Source organism: Colletes gigas, unplaced genomic scaffold, assembly GCF_013123115.1.
Source record: "Colletes gigas isolate AHSC1104 unplaced genomic scaffold, ASM1312311v1 Colletes_gigas_Sc00026, whole genome shotgun sequence".
In the NCBI taxonomy this organism is placed as follows: domain Eukaryota; kingdom Metazoa; phylum Arthropoda; class Insecta; order Hymenoptera; family Colletidae; genus Colletes; species Colletes gigas.
In genome coordinates, this window is record NW_025106655.1 from 635120 (window position 1) to 653817 (window position 18698).

The window sequence follows — 18698 nt, forward strand, 5'->3', positions numbered from 1 at the left end:
AATTCGAAGGTTGCGGCGCCGGAGGAGCCTTTTTTCGCCCGTAATTAAATTATGCCACTGAAAGATACCGCCAGACGAGATTTTCCAGTTTCTGACATTGGGATCGTTCGACGCCTCGTTTCACGAAGATTTATACGGTTGTTAAAAATATTTTCGAGGGCGACGAACAAACCGGGGAACTGGAAACAACGTCCTTGGATGGAATTCAGAATTTTTGGGAAAGGTTCGTTTCTCTATTAAGATAAACTAATGATCGATAGTGTGTACTATTGTCGTGGATATTTAGGACAGAAACAAGCAAAATTTTATTCGAATAATTTTATGAACTAACAATATAAAAGAAATATTTATATCAAGGACATGCTAAATAAATGGTAAAAATCTAGAACGGATCGATCGATGATGACTTTTCAACGTCCATCAACGTTTTCTCGATCGTTGTAGCCACTTTAAAGTATAGTCGTAGGATCGATCGGTAAAATTGACTGATAATAGAGGAAAAGTGTAATAATATGACGGCACTGCGACGGATTAGAAAAGCCCTGGAGAGCAACAAACAGTATTTGGGTGAAATTCGATTCCCTTTTTCACGCGCGCACCACTCGAACGGAAATACGAAACTGATCCCCGCGATCCGACGGAAGTTACGTTCGTGCGCGGCACTGCCATCCCCACGGCTACTGCAATTGAATTTCAAATGCAACGATAGAGTCCTAGAAAACACTCGAGCTCCAGAGAAATCATTTCAATTTCGACTACTCGACGTGGAAAATTTGTTGGCGATCGGATCGCATCTGCAGACGCAGCAAGAGGGAAACAGGAACCAGTCCATGAAGATTCCTTTGCAGTCGTTATCGGGGTCGTACGCGAGTAATCTGTGCCATTTGTACTTCTGCTCGCAGCCGCAATCCCCGCTGCAACGGTTCGTTTGCGTTTTTCTGAAACAGAAACGTCACTTTCTGGAGCCTGCGTGTTGTTGTTTCAATTTTTTACACCCAACTCAAGCACAAACATACGTAATACCGTTACAATGTGTTGAAAAATGGACGTACAGGGTGTTCAACATTTACGATAACAGATTTTAGTTTTCTTCCAATTGAATTTTGTAATTCTTCCGTCGGGAAGATGAAAGAAGCAATGTTAGAAGAGAAAACTGCCATGTTTACCACCATTTGAACTCGCAGAAGCTGTTAGCGGGTAAAATAAGGGGAAATAAGTTCGAGAAAAGTTAATTCGACGACATTGGGACTGGTCTTCGAAAGCATTGCGTTGGTCGTAAAAGGGTTGATGCACGTCTGAAGTTTTGTTTGTCCGCGGAGCGATATTCCGAGGTATACTTACGAGCAAACTTCTCGGTGAATGGCCTGTTCAAAGTGCTGCGTATTTACGATGGCACGAATTTTCCCGGCGCTATTGCTGGCCCAGTATGGCGTCACGATTTCCACTTTGGACTCGCACGCGTCCACTCTGAAAAAAACGTTCAACGCTCGATGTTTCGAGATGGAACTTTTCGTGGTGGTACAACTATCATTTTCTCGGGGTGAAAAGCCAACCGAAAATGGGATGATTCTTCGTCGAGAAAATGAACGAATAATTTTGGAAACTTGTTCAGATAAATTGAAGTCTAGAAATGGTCTACGTTAGCTCTGGGTTACGTTTCGTTGGATTTCCAGACTCGAAAGTGCTTTCGTGTGTCTTCGTCGAGTACGACCAGAAAATGGAAGGAAAGTTTTTAAAAAAGTTTTATCATTTGTGTAATCGCGTACCTTCCGCTCTCGTTGTTTCGATTCTTTCCGGGAGACTGTCTAGGATTCCTGGTCTTCCTGACATTACCAAAAAATGAGTCGCCATTAACCTCGATATCCGGATCCAATTCGTCCCGAAAACTAGGACCGCCATCTGGAACGTCGTGTTTCCTAGCTTCCCTGCTTTTTCTTCTTCTGCGCGTTCGATGGCCGGGTTCTCTGGTCGGTGAACCGTATCCCGAGCTCATCTCAAAGTCACCGTACATTCTCTTCATTAACGCTTTATTTTCGTCGATAAAACGTTCTATCCGCTCTCTAAAACCATTTTATTACGTCGATTTTACTACACGCCAGCCGTTCCACGGTCGTTCGCGATGAAAATCGTCCACCGTTTCTCGGTTTAACCATTAATATTAGAAGAACACGCGACGTGCAGAGTGCACCAGTCGAAACTAAACTTTTGGACAAATGTTAAATGGCTTCCAGGGGGGTTCAAATAAGTGTAAAAATATATTGTCCATTAAAACATTGGAACGTAACGTTGGAAAAAATGTATTGCTTGTTATTATACTTAGAATAATTACATTGGGTATGCATTTCCGGCTGTTGGACAGAAGAGCTGATGATATTTTTTAATGCATGGTACACCGCGTATTAAGTCTCCTTTCACTTCAACGCCCAGAGCAACGGAAAGAGCGGTCCAAAGAATCTGCAATGAATAGAAAACATAATTTAACAATTCAATAATTCAAATAAAATTATCAAAATAATCAATAAATGTATTCACAGGTTATACTAGCCACCTCTGTACCTAATGTATACTTATTTTAATTCTATACATTTGTTTTCATCTTTTGATTTCCTGAAACTCAATGGTCGTTAAATGGAACTCAAATTTTTAGAATTTATTTAAAAGCGTATACTGATACATTTTCTATACAAATCACTTCGTAACGATTCAATATATAGAAATACATATTTCATAAGCAATAATCATAGAAATCTCAAAAAAGAAAGAAAAGGTTATGGACAAAAATTCTGCACAAGTCGGGACCCAAACCCACGTTCCACAGGCGTCTGAAACGACCATCCAGCTAACCCAGACAGGATCGTGGGTAGGACAACTCGAGCTTATGGCTTTCCGCGACATTACTATAAGAAAGAATTTCCTCCTTCTGCGTGCAGTCTGTTATTGTTTATTTCAGAAGTCTTTCGGCGCAAAATTCTTAAAAATTCCGAAGCAACCAGAAAATACAGTGACTCGCGAATCGGTTACACTTTATACTCAATTTACTGCACAGAGACACATTTGCGAATTTAAATGTTTGCAAATATTAAAAGTCAAAATTTTACATCGAAAGAATTGATTAGACATTTTTGTTTTCGATCACTCTACGTTGCAGAAGCGATCGAATTTCGCATACCTGTCCTTCAGAGTAGCGCTACGGTCTCGATCGGGAAATGTTTGAAAGTTCAGAGATAGACCGGTAACAAAAGTTACGATATCTTAGTGGAAAATCACGGGACTGTGAAAACGCGAGGCACGCAGGGAAGGTTCCTCGATAAAACGATCCTTGGAGCGGATGAACGATCGATATCGAGCAACCACGCCTCGTCGGAGCCCAAGGCATACGTGACCGTTTCGAACTATATTTGCATTGTACACGCGAGGCGAGCGAATGTGCCAAAGAACGAACGTGCAAGCATACGGAACCTGTACAACCCATCGACGAGAGACGATACCTCGAACCAGGGCCGTAGCAAACAGGGACAAAAGAACGTACAAAGAGACATTCGAGTTTTATGAAACTTGGTACACTGACAGAGCATTGAAAAACATTAAACATGTATTTTTTTGTTGGGTTGATTTTACCTATCGAGTTGCTTTTTCAAAATTTCGTCTACCAATAATGCAAGACAAAGTGATTTTAAATAAATAGAGAAGATACTGTACTGATCGATAAACCAGGAAATGATTAAATTATTACGAAGCGTGTAAATATTTTTATATCTTATTCAACGCGTATTAATTCCATTTATTTCCAATTAGTGGCACGAATTGGAGTGGGACGTCTAATTTGAAAATTGCATCGGGGCGTTGGTAATTCCAACGTTGACCTAGCGAGCATGTGTACCCAATGCAAAGTAAGTTGACGGAGGACACTGTATTCCACTGTTGTCTCTGGCACCAGAACATATAGGCACGGTCCTGCCCTCGGCGAGACATAGGGTTCAATTCCACCTACGCGATATATGAACGATAAGAGGCCCACGCGCACCTATTATTTCGGAAATTATTACTTTACAATTTATGTTTATGTTTATTGGCAATTTCATTCGAAACAGCTATGCAATTCAAGATGAAGTAAAAAATTACAGAGAATTAACAGAGAAGTTTCCTACCATGTGTGTCACGAATACAGGAAACGTGTTTGAAACACCAGTTTGTTCAAGATAAATAAAAAATTAATTTGGAAGATGGGAACAAATAACTCGGTACGATCGACAGTTATAAAAATAGCAAACGATCTGTATTTTTTAAAGAAATTCGACCTCAACAAAATAATAACTTAAACCCCTTCTAATATCGTGTGGACCACTTTGTGCTTTGATTTCGTTAAAATCAATCGATTCGAATCTGATCGATTCGATGCAGAATGGAAGTCTTCACAATCAAACTTTGCTCCACATTTTCGATTCATTTTTGAAGAACGAATTATTTCGTGTACCATGGATTACAGGACACCGTGTATACGATGGGGTTTAGCAACGTTCCCTGGACACCTACGATCGACCGCAAGGACGTTTCCAACGAGGAAACAATCGTTTCGTAGGAAGACTGACACGGCGGTTAACGCTGAACTCAAAAGGAGTAATCGGAATGTGTACGAATGAAAACAACAAACGCGTATCGTAGGATTGTAATTTTTTAATATTTTCTTTCCTCTATTAATAGTCAATTGCTTCGTTTTAAAGAGATGAGTCACGAAATTGATCAGATACTTCTCTTTATTATCTATATTATACTTAAAATGATTTTAAAATTACTGGTTCAGTATTTTAAATTAATAATTAGTTTTAAAATTATTTCTTTATCACGAACTGTTCAATTATACCTGTTTCAACGACGAGCGCATAATTTAAATAGTTTTGATGATAGAACTGTGGATGGAAGAGCGATTTTCATTATTGCAAACTGCCGCAGAGGTCATCGCACAACGTTCGCGGTCAACGTCGGGAACATTCACGTAATTGCGGAATTGCCTATAACCGGAAGTCGGCACCGTTAACGACCGTCGTCCTACACGCGTGTCTCCGTGGCAGCAGACGGTAGGCGTCATTCACCGACTCGACTGAGTCGTATACGCGAGAAAAGTAATGAGCATTGCCCGCCAGAAATGAATCATGCTGCGTGTCCACGCGAGTCAATCGCAATTTCTCGTACGAATTGAATACAAAGATCAACTTGCATGTCACGGGCTTATAACTGAAATAGAGCAACGCTCCCAGTTGCAAATTGTTCCACTCGCGGTACCTAAATTCATTTTTCTTCGTCGAATTTTTACAGTGGACCAAGCTTGTATAGAAACGTCATAATTTACTGTAAAAAAATTCATTCGTTTTATGCATTTTCAGAAACTTCGTTACTATTAGTCAATTTCATCAATTTACTCATGGTATCTCATTTCATTTTTCTTTGTCGAATTTTTATAGTGGATGAATTTCTATAGGGACACCATGATTTACCAAAAAAATTCATTCGTTTTATGCATTTTCAGAAACTTCGTTACTATTAGTCAATTTCATCAATTTACTCATGGTATCTCATTTCATTTTTCTTCGTCGAATTTTTACAGTGGACCAAGCTTGTATAGAAACGTCATAATTTACTGTAAAAAAATTCATTCGTTTTATGCATGTTCAGAAACTTCGTTACTATTAGTCAATTTCATCAATTTACTCATGGTATCTCATTTCATTTTTCTTTGTCGAATTTTTATAGTGGATGAATTTCTATAGGGACACCATGATTTACCAAAAAACTTCATTCGTTCCATACATTTTCAGAAACCTCGTTACTATTAATCAATTTTATCAATTACTCATGGTGTCTCAATTCATTTTTCTTTGTCGAATTTTTATAGTGGATGAATTTCTATAGGGACACCATGATTTACCAAAAAACTTCATTCGTTCCATACATTTTCAGAAACCTCGTTACTATTAATCAATTTTATCAATTTACTCATGGTGTCTCAATTCATTTTTCTTTGTCGAATTTTTATAGTGGATGAATTTCTATAGGGACACCATGATTTACCAAAGAACTTCATTCGTTCCATACATTTTCAGAAACTTCGTTACTATTAATCAATTTCATCAATTTACTCATGGTATCTCATTTCATTTTTCTTTGTCGAATTTTTATAGTGGATGAATTTGTATAGGGACACCATGATTTACCAAAAAACTTCATTTGTTCCATACATTTTCAGAAACTTCGTCAATATTAATCAATTTTATCAATTTACTCATGGTATCTTAATTCACTTTTGTTCGTCGAATTTTTATAGTGGATGAATTTGTATAGGGATGTCATGATTTACCAAAAAACTTTATTCGTTCCATACATTTTCAGGAACTTCGTTACTATTAATCAATTTCATCAATTTACTCATGGTATCTCATTTCATTTTTCTTTGTCGAATTTTTATAGTGGATGAATTTCTATAGGGACACCATGATTTACCAAAGAACTTCATTCGTTCCATACATTTTCAGAAACTTCGTTACTATTAATCAATTTCATCAATTTACTCATGGTATCTTAATTCACTTTTGTTCGTCGAATTTTTATAGTGGATGAATTTGTATAGGGATGTCATGATTTACCAAAAAACTTTATTCGTTCCATACATTTTCAGGAACTTCGTTACTATTAATCAATTTCATCAATTTACTCATGGTATCTCATTTCATTTTTCTTTGTCGAATTTTTATAGTGGATGAATTTCTATAGGGACACCATGATTTACCAAAAAACTTCATTCGTTCCATACATTTTCAGAAACTTCGTTACTATTAATCAATTTCATCAATTTACTCATGGTATCTCATTTCATTTTTCTTTGTCGAATTTTTATAGTGGATGAATTTCTATAGGGACACCATGATTTACCAAAAAACTTCATTCGTTCCATACATTTTCAGAAACTTCGTTACTATTAATCAATTTCATCAATTTACTCATGGTATCTCATTTCATTTTTCTTTGTCGAATTTTTATAGTGGATGAATTTGTATAGGGACACCATGATTTACCAAAAAACTTCATTTGTTCCATACATTTTCAGAAACTTCGTCAATATTAATCAATTTTATCAATTTACTCATGGTATCTTAATTCACTTTTGTTCGTCGAATTTTTATAGTGGATGAATTTGTATAGGGATGTCATGATTTACCAAAAAACTTTATTCGTTCCATACATTTTCAGAAATTTCGTCAATATTAATTCCTTTTTTTTCGTCCAATTTTTATAGTGGATGAATTTGTATAGGGATACCATGATTTACCAAAAAACTTCATTCGTTCCATACATTTTCAGAAACTTCGTTAAAATTAATTAATTTTTCGTCGTCGACAAGCAGTAAATTTCCAGCGTTGGAACTGAAGTCTACAGAGACGAATAGACTTTTTTCGACGAATTCATCCCATTACAATAATCACGGAATGGGTTGAACGATCGTTTGATGGAATTAATATAATCCTGACGATGTCGCAAGAAACAAATGTGACACGTTTCGTTTGACCTCGGTGTTCGGGAATTTTTCGACGGATTAAAAACACACATTTCAGTATACCGCCTATGACCAAACACACATAAGATCGATAAATCTGAAACACATGAAGTAATTTATTTTCATCGAACGTATCACGTGGCCCAGTCTACATATCGTACATTGAAATGATAATAATAATTAAGAATTTTAATATTTTTATCTCCAACTCAACCCTAGGCTAATTCAGACATAAAATTATTTTAAACATATATAGAGAAAAAATCTTCATAATAGTGACCTTGACAACATATTTCAAGGTGATCGAACTTGGTGATGAATCGCTAAAGTAAATAATTACCAAATAACGTTTCGAGCCGTAACTATTTATTAAAACGATTGGAATCCTCTCTGGATCCACGAGACGACGCGTAATCGGTCCCATTGAAAGCGTTCGCGCGATGTTCGAATCGGTTCGACTGAAAATAATCTCGTTAGCCATTACGGATCGTCGATATTCGCGCGAAGACGACAACTACGTACAGCGGCTGGGTGAAAGGAGCAATCATTGGCGCGAAACAGTTCCTAAGCTCGGACCAGAATCGACATTGAACCGATTAAACGATCTCTGGCGCTAATGGAAATCAATGGCCACGCGCGGACGTCTTTCGAAATCGTTCGCGACGCCGTTTTCGATTCCCGTGGCAAATTTACGAGAATACATCCGCGAGCCAGCGACGAATAACCATTTTCCTGCCCCGTGATTTTGGATTCAGGCGCGGTTCGCGGATAGAATAACAAAATGTAGCGCGAGGTTTCGCCGTGAATTATGATGTAACGGATATTTCGTTCGCGACGTAAGAAGTGAAATGTAGCGAAGATTCGGCGATTCAACTAGGTCATATATTCTATTCATCGACGTGTACAGCGCGTTTCATATTTGCAAGACGACTTATTGTTGCCTCCAACCACAATTTCGAATAGGACCTGTACAAGAGACAACCGTGTGTCTCCTGGACTTTCCTTTCGTACGGATCGGGGACATCGGTTCGGAACCGATCCGATGTTTCGATTCTGTTGGTCGTCGTTGTGTCGTAACGCCTTGCAAATCGAACGAACGATTCGATGCGTTCGCGTAAAGTTCACTCGGTCGAAAAATGTTGAAACGCATGCCCGTGTATAGACTGTGTCTGCCACGAGAACCCTTTTGTCGCACGCTGTATTCCCTCGTTAAAACGTCGCGTTCGTACCTCGATAAAACGCGCCGAGCCATCTCCCCCTTTCGATATTTATCTTCGCAAAATCATGTGTGGGACAATTGGATAGTCATAAATAACATTATTATTTGATAGGGAATACCAAGGTGTGTCAATAAAGTTAATCTTTCCACTAGTCCACGAGTTTTCAAGATCAAAATAATGAAATCACTCGTAAAAGACTTTTGTTCATCGCGACCAGGAAGTCTCGAAAAGTAATTCGTTAAAGCTAGCTATAGACTAAATTCAATTTTCATACGTTCCTTTTTACACGAACGGAGCACAATAATTTTATGCGCGTTCATCCTAATGGAGAACCAGGTTTTCTTCAATCGCGTGTGCACGTGCACTGCTTTTACGCAGCATGGCAACGCCATTAATATTAATTTACTTGTCACTTTCTCAAGTGGAATCATTTAAATAGACCAGAAAACGAAACTTTTTATTATGCTAAAACGCGTTATTGCGATTTGCATGCTGTTGCGTGTAATTACGACTGGTCACGCACGATCGACTACACAGGAAACTGGCAATACACTACTGGTCAACAGTATGGCATCGATCCTTACGTTTCAAAACATTCTACAAATCATTTTTATAGAAAAATGTCATAAAACGATCGTGGCTCCTAAACAGGAGTAGCAAAGAACAAACCTAGTAAATTCATTGTGTCTTAAAACACGTTATTAACCCTAAAGTTGGTGATCATTTGAAAATTTATGTAATCCTCTATTAGTTATTATTAATATTATTTTAGTTATTATTTTTAATTTTTTAATTTAGCATTATTTTTTAAATGCTTCAAGGTAAAGTTGATTTCCATTTACCAATTTGGTAAAAATCGACATTAAGTAAAATAATTCACTCGAGATTGAGAGTCTTGAGAGGGAAAGAATATTTGTTACTTAGAAAATTCTTCCATTTTTTTAACGTTGTCCTTTCCTATTTAGAATTCAAGTTGTCCTTCAAGGTAAAGTTGATTTCCATTTACCAATTTGGTAAAAATCAACATTAAGTAAAATAATGCACTCGAGATTAAGAAAAAACAAAATAACTAACTAACTGCAAACAAACTATCTAACTGACAAACTAACTAATTTACTGCAAAATAACTAACAAACGGCAAACGATCTAACTAACTGCAAACTAACTGATTATCTGACAAACTAACTGACTAACTGCAAACTAACAAACTAACCAATTTACTGCAAAATAACGAACTAACTGCAAACTGACTAACTATCTGCATACTAACTAACTGACAAATTGACTAACTAACAGCAATTTAGCTAAATAACTGACAAACTAACTAATATAATGCAAACACACTAACTAACTGACAAACTAAGTAATTAACTGCATACTAACAAACTAACTACAAACTAACTAACTAGCTGACAAACTAACTAGTTTGCTGCAGACTAACTAACTAACTGACAAACTAACTAACTAACTGCAAACTAACTAACTAACTGACAAACTAAGTAATTTACTGCAAACTAACTAACTAACTGCAAACTAACTAACTATCAAACTAACTATCTAACATAGTAACTAATTAACACCAAACTAACTAACTAACTCATATACGAACTAACTAACTGCACACTAAGGAACTAACTGACAAAATAAAGAACTAACTGCAAATAAACTAACTAACTGCAAACAAACTATCTAACTGGCACACTAACTAACTAACTGCAAACTAACTAACGAACTTACAATCTAACTGACTAACTTCAAACTAACTAACTAACTGATAAACTTACTAATTTAATGCAAACTAACTAACTAACTAACTGCAAACTATCTAACTAACTGCAAACTAAGTAACTAACTATCAAACTAACTATCTAACTGACAAACTAACTAATTGCAAACTAACTAACTAACTAACAAACTAACTATTTTACTGCAAACTAACTCTTGATTGCAAACTAGTCTTGAGAGAGAAAGAATATTTGTTAATTAAAAAATTCTCCCATTTTTTTAACGTTGTCCTTCAAGGTAAAGTTGATTTCCATTTACCAATTTTTAAAAATCAACATTAAGTAAAATAATTCACTCGAGATTAAGAGTCTTGAGAGAGAAAGAATATTTGTTACTTAAAAAATTCTTCCATTTTTTTAACGTTGTCCTTTCCTACGTAGAATTCAAGTTGTCTACTTCGCGACGGGTTAGAGCTTTCCGGTGAGGTCAAAAGGTTACCGTTTCAATGCCGGGTGTCCCCGTTGACCCGACGACGGCGGTGTCGTGCCAGGAATTTCCGTCGTCGCGAGAAATAAACGGCGAGAATGGTAAAAGGGAACGCGATCGGGACACCTGGGCGAGCGTAACCGAGGCACCCGGTGCTACAGCTGATCGAGCGTTCGCGAGATCCTAGGGAAGATACTCCCGGGGTCACCGGGAAATGTCAACGCCAGTGATACAGACTTTGAACGTTCCTGTAGCCCCACGGCCGCGTTCGATCACCTTTCGAACGATCCACGAACGCGCGCTATGGTCTTTCAAGTACGAGACTCCGCTCACGACGTATTCGAGGAACATAAATATCCACGGAGAACTCCTGTACCCCAGCTGTCGCTAGATGCCACGATAAACTCAACGACGCGAACTTGGTTTATCCGAACAGGTAACTCGGTTAGTCCGCGGGAACTTTCGGCGAGCAAAACGACGGGGGAAATTAATTCAACGTCGGGAACGAGCACTTCGTTTCGCCTTAAATCCCTATTTTAACCTTTTCTCGCTGACTCGATCCGTCCAACGATCGTTCTTTTTCTTTCTTTTACTTTTCAGTACGGGACAGTAGCGATATCTTTAAAGTGTGAAACAATAGTAGGGATAGAGTAAACAATGATCAAGTTTCACCATACAGCTAAAAAAATCAGTCGATTGTCTAATTAAAAGCTAGTGTTTTCTACAAATTCTAAACTGTACCTCTCAATTTTCGTAATGAAAAAACGCGTGAATGGTATTGTTATATCTTTTGGTAAGCACTTGTTTAATCACTTCCCCTAGTAATTTTGCTTTCTCATTGTTTGGGGTCGCTTGGACGTCTCGATTTCTTTGCTCGGGCCTTTGACGCTGCGAAACAGACACCGATGGAGCTCGAGTAGGAGGTTCTCAGACGCCCAGCGTATTCTCCGGACCTGGCCCCAGGCGATTACCATCTGTTTCGATCGATGCAACACGCTTTGGAAGATACACATTTCCATAATTACGGAGAAGTCGGAAATTGGGTTGCTAAATGGATTGGCTCGGAAGACAGAGAGCGTTCTTTCGTCGTGGAATTCAACTTCTGGCAGAAAAATGGGTAAACGTCGCAACTCTCGAAGGTAAATGCTTTGTTATTGAAATAAACGTTCCACGGAAGGCGAGAAAAAATATATTTTTTAAATTTAATTACAGCTCTACGATATGTTTGGTAAATTCTTTTATTATATGTATCAAATTCCTTTTTTGGCTACCAGTAACTGAAATGAGAGAGATTTCATTTAGAAAACTAACTTTCGGAAGGTTTGTTGAAAATTTTCCGCTGTGATCGTGATCTTGATACACAGGATCCAGACTTGACGAAATCTACTTGTGTATTCTTAGATCGTTGCTTGTGTGCGAATAGCACGGTATACTTTCTACTGACAATTCTTCCGCTCTAACAGCCTATGAGTCACACCATTGTTACTCAGCGTTTGTAAGAATTGCATGTACAAAATAGCATTAAAGAATCCGCAGTGTCACGGCTCTGAACGACTGCAATTGCCGACGGTGCGTATGTGCGTAGAACTTCGAGATAATATCGCACTTCGCGAAGTCGCTTTGCATATATCAAATGCAAATCTCGTGAGTAATTGTTGCTACGTCGCACAGTGGTTCGAAACGAGAAATAACTCTAGTGTTTCCAACGTCCAGGAAATAACTTTTCCTTATTACAGTTTCAATAAAGGAATTCACTAACTGCGGATGTTAAAAAATGTAAGGTATCGCGTTCAATTGATCATTCGCTGAAAGTGAAACTTGCACGAACGTCAGAACGTTTGACGGCGCATAATCAATCGAAATGCAAAGATATCGAAAGTTCTAAATGTCGTTGCGTACTTACCGGTATTTGTACGAACGTGCCATTGTTCAACTGAGGGTAAGAGTACAATGGTACCACGGGAACGGAGCCATTTTTCAAAAAAATTGGTCCTTGAATGGGCGTGACGTGAGCGTCCCTTGGTATCTCTTGGTCGTCGTCGTAATAGTCCTCGAAATCGTCGTCGTAATCCAGGACAGCGTGGACCGAAGTTTTCGTATCCGAACCGCCATCTTGACCGTGAACTCTCGTGAACCTTGGACGAAAAAAAACGATTCGCCATGTAAATTTTTAATTAAAAACAGAAATTTCAGAGATTTTCTTCCAGATTTGGACGAGTTGATTATTCTTACAGAGGTATCGTAATTAAAAGTAAAAATATTACTTCTTTGTGAATTAATAGAGTTGAAATGAAAATTGTTTTCTCGATCGTGAGCGATACGCACGATTAACAACAGTTACGTAATAATGGGCGACGATTAAGGGCGTAAATCACACGCAAAAAGAAGCATTAAAGAGTAAAGAATGTACGGAAGAATTCGAATTTAACATCGACGCAGAAATCGATGGAATACGACGTGACGTACAGTTATCCAGGACGAAAAACGAGACATTAAACGAAGGTCTTTAACGATAATTGTCTGTCATTTGGACAAAAACGACGCCTCGGTGGATGATCGAAGTACATTCGCGCGAAATGACGCGTGACGAAAGAAACGGCATCGTAGAGATCGGTGATATAATTGCCAGCTCGTAGGAATGATCCAGACGTTCGTCAGAAATTCATTAGGAATGCATGACGCGTAAGAAAAAAACCGTTGAACCGATCGTTACATAAATAATTGCTCGATTAACGCTACTGTGCGAACCACTTTCTCTGCTTCGACGATGGAATCATCAAGACACGCGGGAAAACAATTTTTTAGCGGGTAATTAAACGTGTCAAAATAACACAAAAGTAAAAATTGATGTTGCTGACGTTCGAGACTCTTTTAATCCTCGACGAATACGAAGGGTATTTTATTTTTAGTTTTTTTTTCGTTTATTTTTAGTATAATAGTTATTTTCTTTGAAAGCTATAATTCACCCGTTGCGGGTCCAATCTTTGAATCACCTTATCCGAGCAATGGCACACTTTTTGAACGGGAGCTGATTCAATAATGATGACGACATCAAACGCAGATGCGCGTAGTCTTTTGCATCCAAAGAACCGACATGGTATTGCAGAGGAATGCAATTGCTTTCAGAATGGTGGCAAAAGATCATAGATCATCGTGCTTACAATTATGTTTTGTTGTAGTTATCACATCATAAATTAACGTCTTCGAGTGTGCAATATGTCCTGGGATGCGTTGATACAGTGGTTCTTAACCTTTTTTAAGAAATGTCTGACACAGAAAATAAAATATCAATAATTGGCCATTTTGTGTGTTTCATATCGTGGCCAAAGAAAAACATACGAATCTTCTAGATTTATCAGAAAATAATAATAATAAAAGCACAAGTCCTAAATTATTTAATTTTCAGAACATAAAAATCTACGTCATCGTGGGATAGAATTAAAAAAGCAGAGAAAGTTGACTAAAATGGCATACATTAATTCGATTAAGTAAATGAGTTATTAAGAAATAATGAGGTTCCCTAATAGTCCTCACGCGGTCGTCTAAAGGTTAACGTTTACTTTATGATCTTAAAAGCCTTTTTCTACGTTCATTTGAATATATATCCTTGTATCAATTTTTATTTGGAAATCCATTTAGAAAGCCCCAGAAAATTATTGCTTCAGCACCTTTTATTTCTAATAGAATTTTCCTACAAATAGTCAAATAGCTCTACAAAACTCAGTCATATTTACACAGAGACTTTAATGAGAATGAAATTATATACTTCACTGAGATATCGTTGTATATCGGTAAAAAGTAGTTAATTTTGAGCAATTCTTGTTAATAATAACGTGTACTATAGTGTCCTAGAAATGACACCTTTATTGCTAGAAAATTCTGGCCTTCCAACGACTGCGTGCATTTCTAGCGTCTTATTGCCGCGTCCTCGATAACGATTGACGTATCGTAAACCTACGATGCAACGACCATGCAAAATCTACGACAACGGGCCCAACTTCCTGCGTCCTTTCCGTTCGCACGCGACACGATGGGCGACAGTCGTCGTTTTGGGCAGACAGCCACACGAAGGAATTCGAAACACCTATTTGCCAATCGTGTCGCCAACTATTAGACCATTCCATACTTAACAATCGCCTGACAGCATTCTCCAAAACCTTTCGAACGTTTCAACACCCGGGATACTCAAGTTTTCGAACCTCGAAGGCTCCAAAAACTTTACAGACTTCCGTACTCCCGGTAGATCTATCGTTACTTCTCTCATTTATTGTTATTTATATAGAGTTATCCAAATTGAGTGTCACATATTTAAATCGAAATGGAACACATTTCAGGTTTCACTATATTAATGTAAAGTTCACCCAATGAGTTTTAGTTTTGGAGTTTGTTTTACCCAATTTTCTACTACACTATTACATAATTGGGGTTCTATTTCATTAATGGAGGCTACCGTTTGTGACTTTTTGACATAAACTTTACTTTTTAAAAACCCCCATTGGGGACCAGTTGATGTCCCCTCCTCGAGAAATTAGTCGAAAACAAGCTCGAACAGAACTTGAATGTTCATAGTAATTTTCAACAATTCTTACACGATCTTGAACAGTGTAGCATTCCATGAGAATTTGTTTATATTTAGTAATAACGTAGTTTAAATATAACAAAGAAGATAGCAGTGTCAATTGTTGAAAGATGTGACGTTCAATTTGGATAACCCTGTAGAAACGTTTACCCATTCGGTCTCTCAGGATAACTCTCCTGTTCCGGGACTCTGGAGTTCCTGAGATTATCCTGATCCCTCTCCGCCTGGGCTCGTTGTTGCTGCGATTGTTGCAACTGTTGCGACTGCTGGGGCGGCGGTCTCAGTTGCTGTTGCTGTCTCGGCTGAGTCCTCCTGAAATCTTGATTGTAATTCGCGTATCTGGTGTCCTGGGTGGAGGAGAAGGACGTTTGCTCGACGAACGCGTTCGAGCTCTGTCGATTGAACGTCGGTTGATGCTGTCTCTGTTGTTGGTAGCCAGCTGGCGGTATGTACGGCTCATTTTGGAAGGATTCTCGGTCGTTGAAATTTGGGGCGGGCGCAGGCGGAAGTACCGCGTTCAGGCGAAGGTTGTTCGCCGTCGAGTGTCCTCCGTTCTGACCGTAGAAGAACGGCGTGGGCGTCGCCGACTGATACGGCAAGGTGAAATTGACCAGCGACATGTCTACCGTTGCGTCTGCAAACAAAAAAAAATACGCATTGTTCTCGAAGACACGCTGTGAAAATTAGCAAAAAGGACACGGCGCTGTAGAAAGTTTTCTCGGAAATTACCGTACGGATACTTTTTACGCTGTTTGCCTCTCGCGAGGATCTCGTAATTGCAGATACGTGACGAGTGGCGAGGAACGTGTTAAAAGTATGACTGCACGCACGAGGTCTCGAACCGATCGGATTTACGGTTAAAAAAAAATAAAATCGTTAAAGTATCCTGTTTGCACGGGATGCAAAGGTGAAAGTCCCTTTAACGCGTTCGCTACTATTGACGTATGCGTTGCGTTCGGATAATTGCTTTAATAATGCTGCTTGCGCAACTGTTATGTTTTCGTAGCCGACGAAAAAGTTCCGAAAGACAAAGGCGACAGTGACTAATGACGTTTAAGCAAACACGACTGCTCGAGAGAAGTATATTTTTTATAAAAAAAATAAATCCATTGAGAGAAAGAAGGGATAATTGCTTGAGAAACGACGAGTGAATTAAGATGGCGGTCCCAATTAAAGAGATTTTTAAAAAAGTATTAAATTGGGTATATATTAATCTTAATGATTATTTATTATCGAGGTACATCGATACCTGTACAATATTAAATTTAAATATCTATAATTTATAATTTAAATTCTTCCAAAATTATTTAAATGCAGTTCTTCGAAGGAAAACAATCTTAAATATCCATTTTGACCCAAAAGAAAATAAGTATAATTTAAAAGTGAGGAAATGGCGATTAACGGCTCTGTAAAAGAAGTCATCGTACGTGAACGCGTCAGAGATTTGCGCGTGTGTACACCACGTGCCACCGGAAGATATTCATTGAATGCTGAAGCGACGTCGATTGCATCTGTCTACCCGCGTGTCGATAAAATCCGCCCATGGACGAACGAGTTTGGTCGCTCGTCACTTTCGCCCACCGAATTACTTTCTTCGAAGACGTGGTATGTAAAATGTGCTTTCACCGAAAACGAACTCGAGTACCCTCGGCCCCCTCTGCTAAAACGACTGTCTGCCTTATAAAAATCGAAATATCGAGACACCGGTACGATGGTACGTCGAATCTTTTGTTAAAATTTGGGCGAAATACCAATTAATTTCTGTAACTCCTTCGTTTTGGAGTTCTACATCCGGAACGTATGATGTAATTTATCGAGGACGAGATAGTGCTACCAAAATTAAAATTGTGGAGGCATAGTCAGATCGCCACGGTAAAAAGATACTCTCTAAAAACAATTCCTTTTAATTATCAATAATGGAGTCGTCGAGGAACGACGTCGTAAGAAATGGCGAAAAAAGGTCGGTTTACGAGATATTTGAAATTATTATAGCCGTCGAAGATGCTAAAATGCTTCTCCGTTACATTGTACAGATTTCATAGAAACATCAGCATTCGTTTATTGTAATAATTACACAAATTTTCTGGGTTAATATACCGTTATATAAAGTCGTTTAAATTAATTTCGTAGTATTGCTGTAAATTAAAAATTTTAGATACTCGAAATGATTGCTGTGACTTTTCAAACATAATAGTTTCTAAACTAACAGCAAAATTGTTAATAAGAAATTGCAATAATGAAAATTGACCAAAAATATTTTATTTAATAAAAAATCAAGATCTATCTCAATTCATTAAACGAAGCTGTATATTTTTGTATACATTAACCTCCTTAAAATATTATTAAGGATCTTGGGTCGAAAATTGATTAGTTTAGAAGTTATTTTCAGAAAAAGACTACCATAATTGTTTTTGTTTGGGACACTCAAACTGTCGTTAAGGATTGCAAACGTATATAACTAGCGATATCCCCGATTTATCAATCACTCGATCGCTCAACATCCTCGACTTTGTTTATTAGAAAAATTTCATCGACCCTTGTTTTACCAGAGGGTGGACTTACCGGATTCAACGATCCATTCTTCGCGTTATGGTTTACGCGTGGTCTGGACAGATTCGGCGGAAGTCACGGTCACATGCACCGAACCAAAAGTCTCCTCTCTCGCTTTCACTTTCGGTCGAAGCGATCCTCCGGCGGCGAAGACGAAATTTACAAGAAACAACACGAGCACGAGTGGGGGGAAAAAAGAAAAAAATTATACGCGATTCGCGACTCGCAAGATAAGGGCGAATTCGCGGTGCAAACCCGGTCGCCGAGTACGGAACACGTGCTCGTCCGTTGCGCGAAACGCGAGCAGCTCGTTGAAATCACCGGGACGCGTGCGTCACGACGCGCGGAACGCTACGTTGGCGAGCGACAACTGAAAGAGACGCGTTTTAACCGACTGTACAGAATGGGGATAAAGAGAGGTGTCCCTCGATCGTGAAGAGTAGCGTGACCCGCGGGTCTCTCTCTCACTTTCCGCTCCTTCTGTGTTCTACTCCTCTCACACGTTGCCCCCTACCATCGATCCCGATCGTCGCTGTACCCTTTTTCTCTCGAAGGATCGTTCAACGCTTCGCGGATCGACGCAAATTCGATC

At 38.5% G+C, this 18698-nt stretch overlaps 1 protein-coding gene across 2 annotated transcripts; it reads right to left on the minus strand.

The window, feature by feature from the left end:
* Positions 1-360: 360 nt before the first annotated feature.
* On the minus strand, positions 361-18259 carry LOC122401607 (protein spaetzle 3). Of its 2 annotated transcripts, none has more exons than XM_043403838.1 (7): positions 18119-18259; positions 15707-16190; positions 12881-13112; positions 2330-2454; positions 1767-2060; positions 1342-1467; positions 361-938 (listed from the first exon to the last, which is right to left on the minus strand). In XM_043403838.1, the coding sequence occupies exons 2-7, from the start codon at positions 16174-16176 to the stop codon at positions 746-748; spliced, it is 1440 nt and encodes a 479-aa protein (XP_043259773.1). In that variant the 5' UTR covers positions 16177-16190; positions 18119-18259; the 3' UTR covers positions 361-745. The 2 variants fall into 2 exon arrangements, with proteins under 2 accessions (XP_043259773.1, XP_043259774.1); XM_043403839.1 differs by lacking the exon at positions 18119-18259 and adding an exon at positions 16297-16334.
* Between the last annotated feature and the right edge of the window lie 439 nt (positions 18260-18698).

Bases quoted from the DNA above. Each gene is read 5' to 3' on its own strand.
- LOC122401607 (XM_043403838.1), bottom strand. From the start codon at position 16,176: ATGTCGCTGGTCAATTTCACCTTGCCGTATCAGTCGGCGACGCCCACG. The intron at 13,113-15,706 runs GTAAACGTTTCT...TTTTCGTCCAAG, and splicing joins TATCCTGAGAGACCGAATGG to GTTCACGAGAGTTCACGGTC. The intron at 2,455-12,880 runs GTAAGTACGCAA...TATTCATTGCAG, and splicing joins GCACGTTCGTACAAATACCG to ATTCTTTGGACCGCTCTTTC.